General features: G+C 34.6%; 1 protein-coding gene across 1 annotated transcript in view; it reads left to right on the forward strand.

The window, feature by feature from the left end:
* Window positions 1-551: 551 nt before the first annotated feature.
* ntd5 (ntl-dependent gene 5) overlaps window positions 552-20,657 on the forward strand; it is a 35,290-nt gene continuing 15,184 nt past the window's right edge. Inside the window, exons 1-5 of the mRNA XM_061915297.1 lie at window positions 552-715; window positions 5,167-5,301; window positions 6,477-6,668; window positions 12,756-12,873; window positions 13,167-13,243. Coding sequence (XP_061771281.1) covers window positions 649-715; window positions 5,167-5,301; window positions 6,477-6,668; window positions 12,756-12,873; window positions 13,167-13,243 — 589 coding nt within the window. The 5' untranslated portion in view covers window positions 552-648. The remainder of the gene's footprint in view (window positions 716-5,166; window positions 5,302-6,476; window positions 6,669-12,755; window positions 12,874-13,166; window positions 13,244-20,657) is intronic.

A 20,657-nucleotide genomic window follows, 5' to 3' on the forward strand; every position in this document is an offset into this window, starting at 1 on the left:
GCAATTAATCTAAAAATAGATTTTTGATTTTTTAAAATTGATTAAAAATTGTTACAACAACAAAAAAATTGTGATTGATCTAAAAATGTATTCAGGATTTTTTTTTATTAAGACTTGTAACAAATAAGAATCATGGTTCATTTGAAAAGTGATTTTTTTTCTACACTCCAAAAAAATAGAGAAAACTACTGAAATGTAGTACTCTGAGTCACCATGGAGGGGGTGGGGGCGCACGTGAGCCAGCAGCTGCAGACAACAAACTTCAGGAGGTCTCAAAGTGACTCCCTTGGTTTTAGAAAGAACCCAAAATAAAAATGTTGTTTTTTTCAAATGTAGTCTTCTTAAAAGCTTTTAATCCCGAGGCCACTTTGTTCCTTTTTGCAGGACAGCCAGGAAGCAGAGCACGCCAGATGTTTGCCCAGGTTGCGTAAACGTCCCGGAGAGAACAGTCCAAAGGTGTGCGGCTCGGTCTTCCCGCCCGGATGCAAATAGGTGAAAGGTCAGCGGTTGTAATTCCTTTGCTCAGCACAAAGCAGATGTGTCGCAATCTCACTTCCTGCTCCCCCCGCGGCCCACCCACGCTCGGCTTCCTGCAGAGCGTGTGCACGAGGACCCTCCTCAGAAGGTCGCAGGCCTGCTTGGAGGAGGATGGACTCTGCTCTGCTGCTGCTCTCCTTCTGGGCCCTCGCCGCCACTGTGGCCCCGCAGACTCCAGGTACGCTTCCTGTCTCGCCGTGTCCGCCTCCTCGCCTCGCTAAACTTCATCTTTTTGACACCAGGTAGATTTTTCTCCGTTTGTGTAAATATTTGTCGCCCCCCCACCCCCAAATATCCTTTGGGCCATGCTTTATAGTCTGGGGAACACATTTAATGCGACACACAGGATAGAGAGCCTCAAAAGCGAATCATTTCAAAGCGTGACAGCATTTCTCTTTTGGATTTGCGTTGTTTTTTTTTTCACTCGAGCTCGCTCAAGTTTGACCCTGGAGTGTTTGTTGTCAGTCCCGTTATTATGTGCTAAATGTCTTGTTTACAAACTGACCCATGGGGCGCCAAGTGGGAATATATAAATGAATAAATATGAAATAATATATATATATGTATATGTATATATTTTAAATTTAATGTATTTATTATTATTATATTATTATTTATACATATATATTTTAATTAAATTTAATTAATTTATTATTATTATTTATATATATTCTTATGTAATATTATTATTATTATATTATTATTCATACATATATTTGTATTTTATTTATTTATTATTATATATACATATTTTATTTATTTTTTAATTTTTTTTTTAATTAAGTTGTGTCATATTTTACATTTAAAAGTATCTTATTATATCTGTCATTTAAGAGTTTTGTTATATTATTTGGATGAATAAATAAAGAACTATGTTAATCCAAAAACAAATTTAACAAATTAAATGTATTTTTTTAAATTTTGATTAAGAATGGAATCAAATCATTGTTATACAATAAAAAACTAAAATAATGTTCTGTCATCCATCTCAGAAATAGTCATTTTATTTCAATCGATTATTACATATTGCATGTCAGGAAATGTTACATTTGAAATTGTTTTATTGTATTTTTCATTTTAAAAAGGTTAAAATTTTTTTGTGTGGAATAAATAATGTACAACAAAAATTGAACCGAAAAAAATATTTAGCTTTTGTTGGATTTTGAATGGGAAAACAAAAAAAAAGAAAAGAAAATGAAATTATATATATATATATATATATATATATATATATATATATATATATATATATATATATATATATATACTATATACTATTATATACATTTATTAAGTTTTGTTATATTTAAAAGTATCGTATTAGATTTGTCATTTAAGAATTTTGTTATATTTTGTTGGATGAACTATTAAATAACTAATTTAATCCAAAAATACATTTTCCAACTAAATTCATCTGTTCTATTTGATTTAAAGTGGAATTAAATAATTGTTATATATTTAAAAAAAAATGATGTTCTTTCACCCATCTCAGAAATACTAATATTATTTCAACGTTGTCACGTTTGATTATATTGCACATTTTAACATCTTATTATTATTATTGAAATGTAATGGACTGAAATATTTATTGATCCATCTCACTCAATGGTAAACATTTTCACTATCATGTCAATTTATCACCTTTTTTTGCATTTTGCATGTCAGAAAATGGCACATTTAAATTTGTTTTATCATATTTTTCATTTCAAAAATATGCAATATTGTTTTGAATAAATAAGTACAACAACAATTTAATTCAAAAAAGATTTGTGGAGTATATATATTCTATTATGTCAATGTATGACCTTTTATTACATTTAAAAGTATCTTATTATATTTTTCATTTAAGAGTGTTGTTATATATATTTTTGGGATGAATTAATAAAGAACTAATTTGTCCAAAAATAAATTTTTCAAATTAAATTAATTATTATTGTAAAAAAATAATGTTCGTTAACCCTTCTCAGAAATAGTAAAAATAATATTACTAAATTATTATTATTATTACTATAATTATTATTATTGTTATTAGTATTTAATTTGTATTCAATATATCACATTTGATAATATTGTACATTTCATTGAGTAATTTAATATAATATACTTATTAATCTTTTAACTGTAATTTAAAATATTGGAAATATTTATTAGATACATAATTTAAACTGTTTAAATTGTTTTTATTGTTTTGTAGCGGAGTTATTGTAATGGAAGGAAATATTTATTCATCCATCTCACTCAATGGTAAACATTTTCACTATCATGTCAATTTATCACCTTTTATTACATTTTGCATGTCAGAAAATGTTACTTTTAAATTTGTTTGATTATATTCTTCATTTTAAAAAAATTCAATTTTTTAAATTATTAATTACATACAACAAATAAATAATCTCAGAAAATATTTGTTCAAACTCATGTAATTGTTTTTGTTGAATTTTGAGTGGAATCGATCAATTTTGTAAAACAATGTCCTTTCATCCATCTTACTAACAGTCCGATTATTCCATTTTAATCACATGTTATCAAATTTTACATGTCAATCAATAGTTTAAAATAACACCCACACACACACACACACACACACACACACACACACACACACACACACACACACACACACACACACACACACACACACACACACATATATATATTACATGTCGTTAAATAAATAAAAAATGTCATTATTATATTTGTCATTAAATAGTTTTAATATTTGTTTTTGAATTAATACATTTAGAAAGAAATTTAATCAGAAAAAAACAGTTTCAAATTAGATACATTTGTTTTTATTTGACTATGAACGCAATCGAATTATTTTGTGAATAAAAGTTCTTTAATCCATCTCACTAATAGTAGTTTTGTTTCAATCACATTTGATCAATCACATGTCATTTTAATGCTTAAAAAAAGTATATTGATGAATTTTAGATATTTTAGCCACTTTCTAAAATTTTCCCCAAATTTTTTTTTATGTTGCTAATGTGCTAATTATTAATAATAATACCATCCAACAAACATTATAAACAATACAAATAATCGCAATTATATTATAATTATCACATCAGGAACTTTTTTAAAATGGTAAAAAAAATTGTAAAATTTGCCATTATTTGTTAAATATATTGATGAATTTGAGATATTTTAGCCACTTAAACAAAAAAAAAGTGTTTTAAGTTGCTAATGTGCTAATTATTATTAATAATACAAACAAGCACAATAATATTATAATTATCACATTAAGAACTCTTTTAAATGGTAAAAAAATAAATGAATTGAGCATTATTTGTTTAATATATTAATGAATTTAAGATATTTTAGCCACTTTTTAAAATTTTTAAAAAGAAAAATATTAAGTTGCCAATGTGTTAATTATTATGAATAATACCACACAACAATCCTCATAAACAATACAAAATCACACTTATTTTATAATCATCACATTGGGAACCTTTTTTAAATGGTAAAAAAATGTTACAATTAACCATCATATCGATGAATTTTAGATATTTTAGCCACTTTTTGAAATTTTCAGTAAAAATATTTTTAAGTTGCTAATGTGCTAATTATTAATAATAATAATACCACACAACAAAAAATAAAGTTCTTTAATCCATCTCACTAACAGTAGTTTTATTTCAATGTAAATCACATTTGATCATGTTTTACATGTCATTTTAATGCTTTAAAAAAAAAAAAAAAAAAAAAAAAAAAAAAAATATATATATATATATATATATATATATAAAGATATGCACCTGGGGATAGGTTGATTGGCAACACTAAATTGGCCCTAGTGTGTGAATGTGAGTGTGAATGTTGTCTGTCTATCTGTGTTGGCCCTGCGATGAGGTGGCGACTTGTCCAGGGTGTACCCCGCCTTCCGCCCGATTGTAGCTGAGATAGGCGCCAGCGCCCCCTGCGACCCTGTAAGGGAGAAAGCGGTAGAAAATGGATGGATGGATGGATATATATATATATATATATATATATATATATATATATATATATATATATATATACATACACATGAATGCTCCTGATTAGTAGGGATCCACTATAAATCGATTCACATAAGACAGGATGTCGATGCTAATTTACATTGGATATGCCATAGACATGCTGCTGATTAGCATTAGCGATTTTACATGGCGGTTTTCAACACCTCCACATTTGAAAACTAAGACACGGGTTAGAACCAAACAGCTGCTGTGTAATAAGTACAATACTTTCGTGTATAAACCATCCTCAAGAGACATTCAACTTAATGGCAAAGACTACTCTCTCACTACCGAAACGCAGAAACACACCTCGGACATATGATACTCAGAAGTGCAAGAAAATGTGTGTGTGTGTTTGTGTGTGTGTGTGTGTGTGTGTGTGTGTGTGTGTGTGTGTGTGTGTGTGCTGCTGAAGGATCCTCCAACAATGCCAATATGGCCACTAGAAAACACCCACAATGCAACCTGGGTGGTAAATGTTTCCATTGCCACCCACGCACAGTCAACAACTACCTCCTGCTGCTCCTTTTTACCAGCACCGCCCCTGCAAGGAGGGTAAACAAAGGGTGTGTGTGTGTGTGTGTGTGTGTGTGTGTGTGTGTGTGTGTGTGTGTTATCCCAACAGAGTCGTGCCCAGAGAGACTGGTGGGAGAAGAGAGGAAGCGGACGTGTCCAAAGCCCTGTAAAGTGGACAAAGACTGTGGCAGCAAGCGTCAATGTTTGTGTGACGGCCAGTGTGGTCTCAGCTGTGTGGCTCCAGGTGTGTGTGTGTGTGTGCAAAACCCAAAAGCAAGTTGTCACGTTGTGTAAAAGGTAAATTAAAAACAGAATACAATGATATGCAAATCCTTTTCAGCTTTATATTCAGTTGAATGTACTGAAATAAGCAGGGGCGTCCATAATAACAACATATGTCGTTCTAAAAGCTGTATGGACCTTTTCAGCATTAACGGTGCCTTCACAGATGTGTAAGTTAGCCATGCCTTGGGCACTAATACACCCCCATACCATCACACATGCTGGCTTTTACACTTTCACCCTAGAACAGTCCGGATGGTTCTTTTCCTCTTTGGTCCGGAGGACACGACGTCCACATTTTCCAAAAAACAATTTGAAATGTGGACTTGTCAGACCACGGAACACTTTTCTACTTTGAGTCAGTCCATCTTAGATGATTTCGGGCCCGAGCGAAGCCGGCGGCGTTTCCGGGTGTTGTTGATAAATGGCTGTGGCTTTGCAGAGTAGAGTTTTAACTTGCACTTACAGATGTAGCGACCGACTGTAGTTACTGACAGTGGTTTTCTGAAGTGTTCCTGAGTCCATGTGGTGATATCATTTACAGACTGATGTGGCTTTTTGATGCAGTAGCGCCTGAGGGATCCAAGGTGCGTAATATCATTCTCTGAACCTTTTGATGATATTACCGAGTGTAGATGGTGAAATCCCTAAATTCCTTGTTGAGAAATGTTGTTCTTCAACAATTTGCTCAGGCATTTGTTGACAAAGTGGTGACCCTCGCCCGTCCTTCTTTGTGAACGACCGAGCATTTCACGGAAGCTGCTTTTATACCAAACCCTGTTCCCAATTAGCGATGTTCACCTGTGGGATGTTCCAAATAAGTATTTGATGAGCATTCCTCAACTTTCTCAGTCTTTTTTGCCACTTGTGCCAGCTTTTTTGAAACATGTCGCAGGCATCATATTCCAAATGAACTAATTTTGCAAAAAATAAGAACGTTTGTCAATGTGAAGATGAAATATCTTGTCTTTGCAGTCTATTCAATCGAATATAAGTTGAAAAGGATTTGTTGTATTCTCTTTTTATTTACCTTTTACACAAGGTGACAACTTCACAAATTTTGGGGTTTTCTAATACTATGAGTTTGTATATATATATATATATATATGTGTGTGTGTGTGTGTGTGTTTTCCTCAGGTCGCACATGTCCGTGGCCTTTGACCCCCAGCGCGGCCTGGGAGGCCCGCCTCCTGTCGCCCACCCACTCCTTCTCCGCCCTGCTGGAGGTGCGCTGCAAGTCCGGCTTGTCCCTGCCCAGCGGTCTGGACGCCACCATTCGCCGTTGCCAAGGCGACCGCCAGTGGAGCGGGGAGGAGCCCACCTGCGCAGGTGAGGGAGACGCCTCCTCCGGACAACCCACAGTGGTGTTGTTTGTTGTGTCGCCATAGCAACCACGACGTATTTTCACAATGCAGTGTTTTCTTAACTGCTTCTGGATGTATATCTATATATTATATATCTATATAATTCATATTCATGTAGTATACATCTGTTTACTCTATATCTATGTACTATATATACTCTATGCATACACTAGTGTTGTACTATACAACACTGATAATATAATTTTACTTAGAGAAAAATTATAATAACAACAACAACAGTAATAATAATAATGATAATAATAATTATAGTAATAACAATAATGATAACGATAATAATAATAACAATAATAATGATAATAATAACAACAACAATAATAATAATGATAATAATAATAACAATAATAATAACAACAATAACAATAATAATAATAATAATGATAACAATAATAATAATAATAATAATGATAACAATAATTATAATAATGATAGTGATAATAACAATAATAATAATAATTATAGTAATAATTATAAGAATAATGATAATAATAACAATAATAATAATAATAATAATTATAGTGATGATAATAATAATAATAATGATAATAATGATAATAATAATAATAACAATAATAATAATAATCCATCCATCCATTTTCTACCGCTTATTCCCTTTCGTGATAGTGATAATAATAATAATAATAATAACAATAAGGATAATAACAATATAGTAATAATAATAATAATAACAACAATGATAATGATAATAATAATAATAATGATAATAATAATAATAATTATAATTATAGAGATGATAATAATAATAATAATGATAATAATAATAATTAAAATAATAATAATAATAATAATTATAAAAATGATAGTGATAATAATAATAATAATTTAAAAAAAAATAATAGTAATGATAATACTACTAATAATAAAAATGATAATAATAATAATAATGATAGTAATAATAATAACAATAATAATAATTAAAATAATAATAATAGTAATAATAATAATAATAATAATAATAATAACAATGATGGGAACACTCGAGGGAGTACTGGAAAGTGCTCCCCCGGGTGATTCCCTTGTCCTACTGGGAGACTTCAACGCTCACGTCGGCAACGACAGTGAAACCTGGAGAGGCGTGATTGGGAAGAATGGCCGCCCAGATCTGTTATTGGACTTTTGTGCTTGTCACAGTTTGTCCATAACAAACACCATGTTCAAACATAAGGGTGTCCATATGTGCACTTGGCACCAGGACACCCTAGGCCGCAGTTCCATGATCAACTTTGTAGTTGTGTCATCGGATTTGCGGCCTTATGTTTTGGACACTCGGGTGAAGAGAGGGGCGGAGCTTTCTACCGATCACCACCTGGTGGGGAGTTGGCTGCGATGGTGGGGGAGGATGCCGGACAGACCTGGGAGGCCCAAACGCATTGTGAGGGTCTGCTGGGAACGTCTGGCAGAGTCTCCTGTCAGACAAAGTTTCAATTCCCACCTCCGGAAGAACTTTGAACATGTCACGAGGGAAGTGCTGGACATTGAGTCCGAGTGGACCATGTTCCGCACCTCTATTGTCGAGGCGGCAGATCGGAGCTGTGGCCGCAAGGTAGTTGGTGCCTGTCGGGGCGGCAATCCTAAAACCCCTTGGTGGACACCAGCGGTGACGGATGCTGTCAAGCTGAAGAAGGAGTCCTATCGGGTCCCTTTGGCTCATAGGACTCCGGAAGCAGTGGACAGGTACCGGCAGGCCAAGCGGTGTGCAGCTTCAGCAGTCGCGGAGGCAAAAACTCGGACATGGGAGGAGTTCGGGGAATCCATGGAAAACGACTTCCGGACGGCTTCGAAGCGATTCTGGACCACCGCCCGCCGCCTCAGGAAGGGGAAGCAGTGCACTATCAACACCGTGTATGGTGCGGATGGTGTTCTGCTTACCTCAACTGCGGATGTTGTGGATAGGTGGAAGGAATACTTCGAAGACCTCCTCAATCCCACCAACACGTCTTCCTATGAGGAAGCAATGCCTGGGGAATCTGTGGTGGACTCTCCTGAGGTAGTTAAAAAGCTCCTCGGTGGCAAGGCCCCAGGGGTGGACGAGATCCGCCCGGAGTTCCTTAAGGCTCTGGATGCTGTGGAGCTGTCTTAGTTGACAAGACTTTGCAGCATCGCGTGGACATCGGGGGCGGTACCTCTGGATTGGCAGACCGGGGTGGTGGTTCCTCTCTTTAAGAAGGGGGACAGGAGGGTGTGTTCCAACTATCGTGGGATCACACTCCTCAGCCTTCCCGGTAAGGTTTATTCAGGTGTACTGGAGAGGAGGCTACGCCGGATAGTCGAACGTTGGATTCAGGAGGAACAGTGTGGTTTTCGTCCTGGTCGTGGAACTGTGGACCAGCTCTATACTCTCGGCAGGGGTTTTGAGGGTGCATGGGAGTTTGCCCAACCAGTCTACATGTGCTTTGTGGACTTGGAGAAGGCATTCGACCGTGTCCCTCGGGAAGTCCTGTGGGGAGTGCTCAGAGAGTATGGGGTATCGGACTGTCTTATTGTGGCGATCCGCTCCCTGTACGATCAGTGCCAGAGCTTGGTCCGCATTGCCGGCAGTAAGTCGAACACGTTTCCAGTGAGGGTTGGACTCTGCCAAGGCTGTTCTTTGTCACCGATTCTGTTCATAACTTTTATGGACAGAATTTCTAGGCGCAGTCAAGGCGTTGAAGGGTTCCGGTTTGGTGACCGCAGGATTAGGTCTCTGCTTTTTGCAGATGATGTGGTCCTGATGGCTTCATCTGACCGGGATCTTCAGCTCTCACTGGATCGGTTCGCAGCGGAGTGTGAAGCGACCGGAATGAGAATCAGCACCTCCAAGTCCGAGTCCATGGTTCTCGCCCGGAAAAGGGTGGAATGCCATCTCCGGGTAGGGTAGGAGACCCTGCCCCAAGTGGAGGAGTTCAAGTACCTAGGAGTCTTGTTCACGAGTGGGGGAAGAGTGGATCGTGAGATCGACAGGCGGATCGGTGCGGCGTCTTCAGTAATGCGGACGTTGTACCGATCCGTTGTGGTGAAGAAGGAGCTGAGCCGGAAGGCAAAGCTCTCAATTTACCGGTCGATCTACGTTCCGAAAGGATAAGATCACGGGTACAAGCGGCCGAAATGAGTTTCCTCAGCCGGGTGGCGGGGCTCTCCCTTAAAGATAGGGTGAGAAGCTCTGCCATCCGGGAGAAACTCAAAGTAAAGCCGCTGCTCCTCCACATCGAGAGTAGCCAGATGAGGTGGTTCGGGCAGCTGGTCAGGATGCCACCTGAACGCCTCCCTAGGGAGGTGTTTAGGGCACGTCCAACCGGTAGGAGGCCACGGGGAAGACCCAGGACACGTTGGGAAGACTATGTCTCCCGGCTGGCCTGGGAACGCCTCGGGATCCCCCGGGAGGAGCTAGACGAAGTGGCTGGGTAGAGGGAAGTCTGGGTTTCCCTGCTTAGGTTGTTGCCCCCGCGACCCGACCTCGGATAAGCGGAAGAAGATGGATGGATGGATGGATGGATGGATGGATAACAATGATAATGACAATAACAATAATAATGATAATAATAATAATAACAATAATAATAATAATAATAATAATAATGATTATAGTAATAATAATAATGATAATAATAATAGTAATAATGATAATAATAATAATAATAATAGTAACAATGATAATGATAATAATAATAATAACAATAATAATAATAATTATAGTAATATTAATAACAATAATAATAAAAAATATAATAATTACATAGTAATGCAATATTATTAGTAATAAATTAGTAATATTTTTTAGTAATACTAATACATTAGTAATGCAATATTATTATTACTACAAATAATATTACTACAATATAATCAATAATAATATGAATAAATTAGTAATACAACATTAATAATAATAATAACAAAGCAACAAAATAAAGTTGATTTAAGATATTCTGAAAATAAATATATATATATATATATATATATATGTATATATATATATATACATATATATATATATACACGCACGCACGCACGCACGCACGTACACACACACACACACACATACACACACACACACACACACACACACACTCACACACAAACAATTGGAAAGCAGTAAAATGTGAAATGAGGACAGGATTGTGAGTTTAGTGATGAGAGTAGACGTGCAAGCTGCTGACAGACTAAGGCAGAAGGTAGGTGGGTTTTCAAAACGATTGTGTGTGTGTGTGTGTGTGTGCGTGTGTGTGTGTGTGTGTATGCATGCTGGAGTGTGAGCCGAGCTCCTTCATGCCTGCTGAGAGGCTGTGGGCGGCCGATCACTGTCAAAGTGGCAGCGTGTGTGTGTGTGTGTGTGTGTGTGTGTGTGTGTGTGCGTGTGTGCGTGTGTGGGTGGCCCATCACAGTCCACAGAGTGAGAGAGAAAAAGAGGTGTACTGGTCATGTTGCTTCAGGCCTTTCCTTGTTACTCTTATCCTTTTTGCTTCTCATCCTTTCATCCTCTCATCCTCCATCTTCTCCTCCTGTCACCCTCCATCCTCTCATCCTTTCATCCTCCATCTTCTCATCCTCCCATCCTCCATCCTCTGTCCTCTCATCCTCCACGATGAAGCCCACTCCATGTTGGTGTTTGGAGCCCTCACGGCTGTACCATGTCTGCTTAAAGCTGAAGTGGAGTGGTAATTCTTTTTTGTGGGCGACACAAGAATGAATGATGCGGACACGTTTGTTACTGGATGCTTCTGCCTTGTAGACTTTGCATGTGTAAGTGACATGCAACCATAACTCTTTGTTACTTGTTTATATTGACAAATGTGATGTTTTACACCGCAATAATGATTCATTATTATGTCTAGCTGCTGTGCTATTGTGTGCTTAACTGTTGTGTAGCTGCGAGCTCCCAGTAGCCTATAGCCTACCATGTTTACCTTTGCAAAATATTTTTGTAAATATCTGTGTGTGTGTGTGTGTATATATACATACATATATGTATATATAAAGGGAAGAAGATTAAGAGCTATTCAGTAGGATTTAAGGTCCAAGCTTACATCACACTACATTTTTTACTGCATGCCTTAGGTAAGTGCCGGAGTGAGAAGAGGTTTTAAAATAATTAGCACATGCTTACATTTACCGCATGCCTTTATATACTGTATATGTATATATATATATATATATATATATATATATATATATATATATATATATATATATATATATATATATATATATATATTTACATATACACTGTCTATACTGTATATATATATATAATGTATATATATATATACAGTATATACATATATATATCGACTAATATATGCATATATTAGTATACATACTGTATATATATACTAATATATGCATATGTATACATATATACACACACATGTATACTGTATATATATATATATATATATATATATATATATATATATATTTATACATATATACATATATATATATATATATATATATATATGTATATATATATATATATATATATATATATATATATACATACATACATTTATATTTACACACGCAAAGTAAGTATCCATCCATCCATCCATTTTCTACCGCTTGTCCCTAATATATAGGGCAAAAAAGAAGAATAACAGTAGTGCTGTTTTTAAAATTAAAGTAATGCATTGTACATTAAAAATATATATTTTGATTTTAGAGTAAAAACTGGCAGTTCACTTACTAGAATTATATTGAAAAAAAATAATAATTTTAAATAAAAAAAAATAATATTTTAAAAAAATTAATTCAATTTACAGTAATGCACTGAAAAAAATGTAGATTTTAAAATATAAACAAATTGAATGTTACAATAAAAATAAATGTGGTACCATCTTACAAATTACATTAAAACAACAAAATTAAATACAAAACTATTCTACATTTTAATAATTTGGTGACTGAGCAGCAGCCACTGTAAATGAAAACAAATGGCACCAATTTTATTTCTCCAGTAAAATTCTGCCAGTCTTTTATTGTGAAATCCCATGACAACAATAAAAACGAGCTTCCTGTACGTGTCTCTGCTGCCCTCTAGGGGCCACGCCTCCCACTGCCGCCCTGACCTGCCCGCTTCCGGAGGACGCCGACGGCAATATCCGTATCGAAGGCGACGGCGCCGTGGGCACAGCAATCCGCTACAGCTGCCTGCCAGGGTGAGGATGTGGGCGGATAGCGTTGACGGAGGTGGATGTTGGAAGAAGTGACGAGTGGGAGGAATGAAGACGGGGACTGCGTGGATCCCACCAGTACTAAACGGGTCATTAAGTGTCGAGTGGACTCTTTTCACGCTGACTCATCTCGCGCTGCCAATGCAGCTGTGAGGCTGTCAGTCTAAAAGGAGAGACGCGTTCGCACATTTTTTGATTTTTCCCTTCTTGTGAAGCCGGTAAAGATGTGTCACGTGTCACTCAGCGGCCATCTGCTCGTCTGCTTTCACGTCCCGCAGGTCGCGCTTGCTGGGGATTTCGGAGAACTTCTGCCAGGATGACCGGCGATGGCAACACCCGCACCCCGCCTGCCGAAGTGAGTCAACACTTATTGTTGGGAAGTAAATATGCGACATCTTTGAAGCCACGGAGCTGCTTCTCAGCTCTCTGCTGCTCTCATGTGGCCAAACACGGTACCGCACCCACAATAAAGCGCATCCCTATTTGTTTTAATTGACACTGCCAGCTGTTATTTACGGCAATCCCTCGTTCATTCATTCACTGGTGTCAAACTCAAGGCCCCGGGGGGCCACTTTGTTTTATTTGGCCCCGAAAGCCTTGAAATACGTAAAAAAAATCCCACAAACTGGCAGCTCAGGTGTCAACATTTTGCTGTAAAAGTGCCGTTTTTTTTATTTACATTTGAAAATCAAATTTTAGGGTGAAATTAGATTCTAACACACAGGTGTTAAACTCAAGGCACGGGGGCCACTTTGTTTTATTTGGCCCTTGAAAGCCTGGAAATGATATGTGAACAAATAAACTGGCAGCTCAGGTGTCAACATTTTACCGTAAAAGTGCAGTTTTTTTTTAAATTTACAGAAAAAAAATAAAAATAAAATTATGGTAAAATTAGATGCAAACACACAGGTGTCAAACTCAAAGCCCCATCATTTTTTTCGGCCTTCGAAAGCCTGGAAATAAAATGTAAAAAAACAAACTGTCAGCTCAGGTGTCAACATTTTACTGTAAAAGTGCAGGTTTTTTTTTTATTTACAGTAAAAAATTAAATTTTACGTTAAAATAGGATGCTGACACAGAGGTGTCAAACTCAAGGCCCGGGGGGGCCACACCGTTTTATTTGGCCCTGGAAGTAATATGTAAAAAACAAACAAATTGGCAGCTCAGGGGGTCAACATTTTACTGTAAAATTGCAGTTTTTTAAAAAATGTATAGTAAAAAATCAAATGTATATTTTACAGTAAAATTAGATGCAAGGACACAGGTGTCAAACTCAAGGCACGGGAGCCAATTCCTTTTATTTGGCCCTCGAAAGCCTGGAAATAATATGTAAACAAATAAACTGGCAGCTCAGGTGTCAACATTTTACCGTAAAAGTGCAGTTTTTTTTAAAAATTTACAGTAAAAAAAATTAAATCAAATTTTATGGTAAAATTAGATGCAAACACACAGGTGTCAAACGCAAAGCTCGGGGGCCACTTCATTTTTTTGGGCCCTCGAAAGCCTGGAAATAAAATGTAAAAAAACAAACTGTCAGGTCAGGTGTCAACATTTTACTGTAAAAGTGCAGTTTTTTTAAAATTTACAGTAAAAAATGACATTTTACGTTAAAATAGGATGCTGACACAGAGGTGTCAAACTCAAGGCCCGGGGGGCCACGTCATTTTATTTGGCCCTTGAAATAATATGTAAAAAAAACAAACACTCTGGCAGCTCAGGTGTCAACATTTTACTGTAAAATTGCAGTTTTTTTTATTTACAGTAAGAAAATCAAATGTAAATTGTACAGTAAAATTAGATACTAACACACAAGTGTCAAACTTAAGGCCCGGAGGGCCACTTTGTTTTATTTGGCCATCGAAAGCCTGTAAATAATATGTAAACAAATAAACTGGCAGCTCAGGTGTCAACATTTTACTGTAAAAGTAAATTTTTTTATCTACAGTAAAAAAATCAAATGTATATTTTACGGTAAAATTAGATGCTAACACACAGGTGTCAAACTGAAGACCCCGGGGGCCACTCCGTTTTATTTAGCCCTCGAAAGCCTGAAAATAATATGTAAACAAATAAACTGGCAGCTCAGGTGTCAACATTTTACCATAAAAATGCAAATTTTTTTAAATTTACAGTAATAAAAAAATCAAATTTTATGGGAAAATTAGATGCAAACACACAGGTGTCAAACTCAAAGCTCAGGGGTCACTTCATTTTTTTGGGCCTTGAAAAGCCTGGAAATAAAATGTAAAAAAAACAAACTGTCTGCTCAGGTGTCAACATTTTACTATAAAAGTGCAAGGTTTTTTTATTTACAGTAAAAATATCAAATTTTACAGTAAAATTAGATGCTTACCCACAGGTGTTAAACTCAAGGTGCCACTTTGTTTTATTTGGCCTTTGAAATAATATGTAAAAAAAACAACCTGGCAGCTCAGGTGTCAACATTTTACTGTAAAAGTGCAGTTTTTTTTATTTACAGTAAAAAATATTATAATAGGATGCTAGTACACAGGTGTCAAACTCAAGGCCCCGGGGGGCCACTTCGTTTTATATGACCCTTGAAATAAAATAAAAAAACAAACAAACTGCCAGCTCAGGTGTCAACATTTTACTGTAAAAGTGTAGTTTTTTTAATTTACAGTAAAAAATTTAATTTTACGTTAAAATAGGATGCTGACACAGAGGTGTCAAACTCAAGGCCCGGGGGGGCCACACCGTTTTATTTGGCCCTGGAAGTAATATTTAAAAAACAAACAAATTGGCAGCTCAGGGGGTCAACATTTTACTGTAAAATTGCAGTTTTTTTTTTAAATTTACAGTAAAAAATCAAATGTATATTTTACAGTAAAATTAGATGCAAGCACACAGGTGTCAAACTCAAGGCACGGGAGCTACTTCCTTTTATTTGGCCATCGAAAGCCTAGAAATAATATGTAAACAAATAAATTGGCAGCTCAGGTGTCAACATTTTACTGTAAAAGTGCAGCTTTTTTTTAATTTACAGTAAATTTTTTTTTCCAATTTTATGGTAAAATTCGGTGTCAAACTCAAGGCACGGGGGCCACTCATTTTTTTGGGCCCTCGAAAGCCTGGAAATAAAATAAAAACAAACAAACTGCCAGCTCAGGTGTCAACATTTTACTATAAAAGTGCAGGTTTTTTAAAAATGTACAGTAATAAAAAAAAAAATCACATTTTATGGTAAAATTAGATGCAAACACACAGGTGTCAAACGCAAAGCTCGGGGGCCACTTCATTTTTTTTGGCCCTCAAAAGCCTGGAAATAAAATGTAAAAAAAACAAACTGTCAGCTCAGGTGTCAACATTTTACTGTAAAAGTGCATTTTTTTTTATTTACAGTAAAAATATCAAATTTTATGGTAAAATTAGATGCTTACCCACAGGTGTTAAACTCGAGGCGCCACTTTGTTTTATTTGGCCTTTGAAATATGTAAAAAAAACAACCTGGCAGCTCAGGTGTCAACATTTTACTGTAAAAGTGCAGTTTTTTTTAATTTACAGTAAAAAAATAATATAATAGGATGCTAGTACACAGGTGTCAAACTCAAGGCCCCGGGGGGCCACTTCGTTTTATATGACCCTCGAAATAAAAAAAAAAAAAAAAAAATCCCAGGTCAGGTGTCAACATTTTACTGTAAAAGTGTAGTTTTTTTTAATTTACAGTAAAAAATTAAATTTTACGTTAAAATAGGATGCTGACACAGAGGTTTCAAACTCAAGGCCCGGGGGGCCACACCGTTTTATTTGGCCCTGGAAGTAATATGTAAAAAACAAACAAATTGGCAGCTCAGGGGTCAACATTTTACTGTAAAATTGCAGTTTTTTTAAAATTTACATTAAAAAATCAAATGTATATTTTACGGTAAAATTAGATGCAAGCACACAGGTGTCAAACTCAAGGCACCGGAGCTACTTCCTTTTTTTTGGCCCTCGAAGGCCTGGAAATAATATGGAAACAAATAAATTGGCAGCTCAGGTGTCAACATTTTACTGTAAAAGTGCAGTTTTTTTTAAATTTACAGTAATAAAAAAAAAAATCAAATTTTATGTTAAAATTAGATGCAAACACACAGGTGTCAAACGCAAAGCTCGGGGGCCACTTTATTTTTTTTTGGCCCTCGAAAGCCTGGAAATAAAATGTAAAAAAACAAACTGTCAGCTCAGGTGTCAACATTTTACTGTAAAAGTGCAGTTTTTTTTTAAATTTACAGTAAAAAATGACATTTTACATTAAAATAGGATGCTGACACAGAGGTGTCAAACTCAAGGCCCGGGGGGCCACGTCATTTTATTTGGTCCTTGAAATAATATGTAAAAAAAACAAGCACTCTGGCAGCTCAGGTGTCAACATTTTACTGTAAAATTGCAGTTTTTTTTATTTACAGTAAAAAAAATGAAATGTAAATTTTACAGTAAAATTAGATACTAACACACAAGTGTCAAACTTAAGGCCCGGAGGGCCACTTAGTTTTATTTGGCCATCGAAAGCCTGTATATAATATGTAAACAAATAAACTGTCAGCTCAGGTGTCAACATTTTACTGTAAAAGTGCAGTTTTTTTTTATTTACAGTAAAAAAATAATATAATAGGATGCTAGCACACAGGTGTCAAACTCAAGGCCCCGGGGGGCCACTTCGTTTTATATGACCCTTGAAATAAAAAAAAATAAAAAAAACTGCCAGGTCAGGTGTCAACATTTTAAGTGCAGTTTTTTTTAATTTACGGTAAAAAATTAAATTTTACGTTTAAATAGGATGCCGACACAGAGGTGTCAAACTCAAGGCCCGGGGAGCCACATCGTTTTATTTGGCCCTGGAAATAATATGTAAAAACAAACAAACAAATTGGCAGCTCAGGGGTCAACATTTTACTGTAAAATTGCATTTTTTAAAAAAATTTACAGTAAAAAAATCAAATGTAAATTTTAGGGTAAAATTAGATACTAACACACAGGTGTCACACTCAAGGCCAGGGGGCCACTTTGTTTTATTTGGCCCTCGAAAGCTTGGAAATAATATGTAATAAAACAAACAGGCAGCTCAGGCGTCAACATTTTACTGTAAAAGTGCAGAATTTTATATTTACAGTAAAAGAAAACCAAATGTAAATTTTAGGGTAAATTTAGATGCTAATAATACACAGGTGTCAAACTCGAGGCCCGGGGGGCCACGTTGTTTTATTTGGCCCTCGAAAGCCTGGAAATAAAATGTAAAAAAAACAAACACACTGGCAGCTCAGGTGTCAACACTTTACTGTAAAAGTGCAGTATTTTTTATTATTTACTGTAAAAAATTAAATGTAAATTTTACAGTAAAATTAGATGCTAACACACAGGTGTCAAACTTAAGGCCCGGAGGGCCACTTTGTTTTATTTGGCCCTGGAAATAATATGGAAAAAAAAAACAATCTGGCAGCTCAGGTGTCAACATTTTACTGTAAAAGTGCATTTTGTTTTATTTACGGTAAAACCCCCCCAATAAATTTTACAGTAAAATTCTGGTAACTGAGCGTCCTTTTTTTTTTTTAACCATAAAACAGCAGTACTGTTTTTCCATTTACAGTAATATGCACTACATTTAAAATAATATACACTACATTTGCATAAATTTGCACTACATTTGCATATATATATGTATATATGTTTTTAATGTACTTTTAGTGAAACCCCCCACTTTTTTTAATATGGTAAACAAACAAAATATGCACTATTTTCCCTCAAAAATATTTCTTAGAATACATGGAGCTTTTTTTTTTTTTTTTAAGATTTTCTCTTATTCATCATTTTCAAAAAAAAGTAATAAAAATCATAAATACATTAAATATATATATGTATGTGTATATATGTACACATACATATATATATAATTATGTATGTGTATATATAATTTATTTTTTGATGATGAAAAAAGAGAAACAACTCAAAAAGTAAAAAAAAGTTGAATGCATCAAAAGAAAAAAGATAGTAAAAGAAAAGTTCAATGAAAATGACAAAAGAACATTTTTAATAAAAGTTAAATTTGGAGGGGAAAAAAGTAAAAAAAAAAAAAAGTTTAATGTGGAAGAAAAAAAAAGTAAAAAGTTCAATTTTTTTTAAATTAAAAAGTACAAAAACAAAGTTTCATTTAAATGGAAAAAAGAGAAAAAAATAGGTTTGACAATACAAAGTTCCATGTGATTAAAAACAAGAAAAAATGTACCCAAAAAAAAAAAAAAAATTCTAATGATGAAAAAAAGGGAAAAAAAATAGAAAACGTTCCATTTGGATGACAAAGAAGAAACATAATTTATTCCATGTGGATAAAACAAAAGAAAAAAGTTTGTAAATATGTTTCGTGGGTATACAAAAGCTTCATGCGGATGAAAAAAGTTTTAAAACAAGTTCCATGTAGATAAAAAATAAATGAATTAAATACAAGTTTTTACAAAAAAGTAAAAATTCATGTTCCATATGAATCAAACAAACAAAAAAAAAGAGGTAGAACAAAAAAGTTTCATGGGTATAAAAAAGACAAAATGTAAAAAAATAACAAGTTTCATCTGATAAAATTTTTTTTTTCAAGTGGATGAAAAAAAGGGAAAACAAAGTACAACCGTACAGCCCTAGTGTGTGTGTGTATTTATTTATATATACATATATATGTGTGTATATGTAAATGTGTATATGTATATATATATATATACATATATATATGTGTGTGTATATGTAAATGTGTATATTTATATATATATGTGTGTGTATGTATATATTTATATATGTGTATATGTATATATATATATGTAAATGTTTATATTTATATATATGTATACATACAATATATGTGTATATATGTGTGTATTTATGTGTATATGTATATATATGTAAATGTGTATATTTATATATATACAGTATGTATACATATACGTGTAAAAATGTATGTATTTATTTATGTGTATATGTGTGTATATATATATATATATGTATGTATATGTGTGTGTAAATATATATATGTGTATATATATACTGTATATGTGTATGTATGTATTTATATATATATATATATATAGATTCAAACTCTGTTTCCATATGAGTTGGGAAATTGTGTTAGATGTAAATATAAACAGAATACAATGATTTGCAAATCCTTTTCAACCCATATTCAGTTGAATATGCTACAAAGACAACATATTTGATGTGCAAACTGATAAACTTATTTTTTTTTTGTGCAAGTAATCATTAACTTTAGAATTTGATGCCAGCAACACGTGACAAAGAAGTTGGCAAAGGTGGCAATAAATACTGATAAAGTTGAGAAATGCTCATCAAACACTTAAATGGAACATCCCACAGGTGTGCAGGCTAATTGGGAACAGGTGGGTGCCATGATTGGGTATAAAAGCAGCTTCTATGAAATGCTAAGTCATTCACAAACAAGGATGGGGTGAGGGTCACCACTTTGTGGACAAATTGTCAAACAGTTTAAGAACAACATTTCTCAACGAGCTATTGCAAGGAATTTAGGGATTTTACCATCTACGGTCCGTAAAATCATCAAAAGGTTCAGAGAATCTGGAGAAATCACTGCATGTAAGCGATGATATTATGGACCTTTGACCCCTCAGGCGGTACTGCTTTCAAAAACCGACATCAGTGTGTAAAGGATATCACCACATGGGCTCAGGAACACTTAATAAAACCACTGTCATTAACTAAATTATTATTTTCAAAAAAAAAAAAGTTTGAACATCAAATATGTTGTCTTTGTAGCA

This window comes from Nerophis ophidion, linkage group LG11, assembly GCF_033978795.1.
Source record: "Nerophis ophidion isolate RoL-2023_Sa linkage group LG11, RoL_Noph_v1.0, whole genome shotgun sequence".
Classification (NCBI taxonomy): domain Eukaryota; kingdom Metazoa; phylum Chordata; class Actinopteri; order Syngnathiformes; family Syngnathidae; genus Nerophis; species Nerophis ophidion.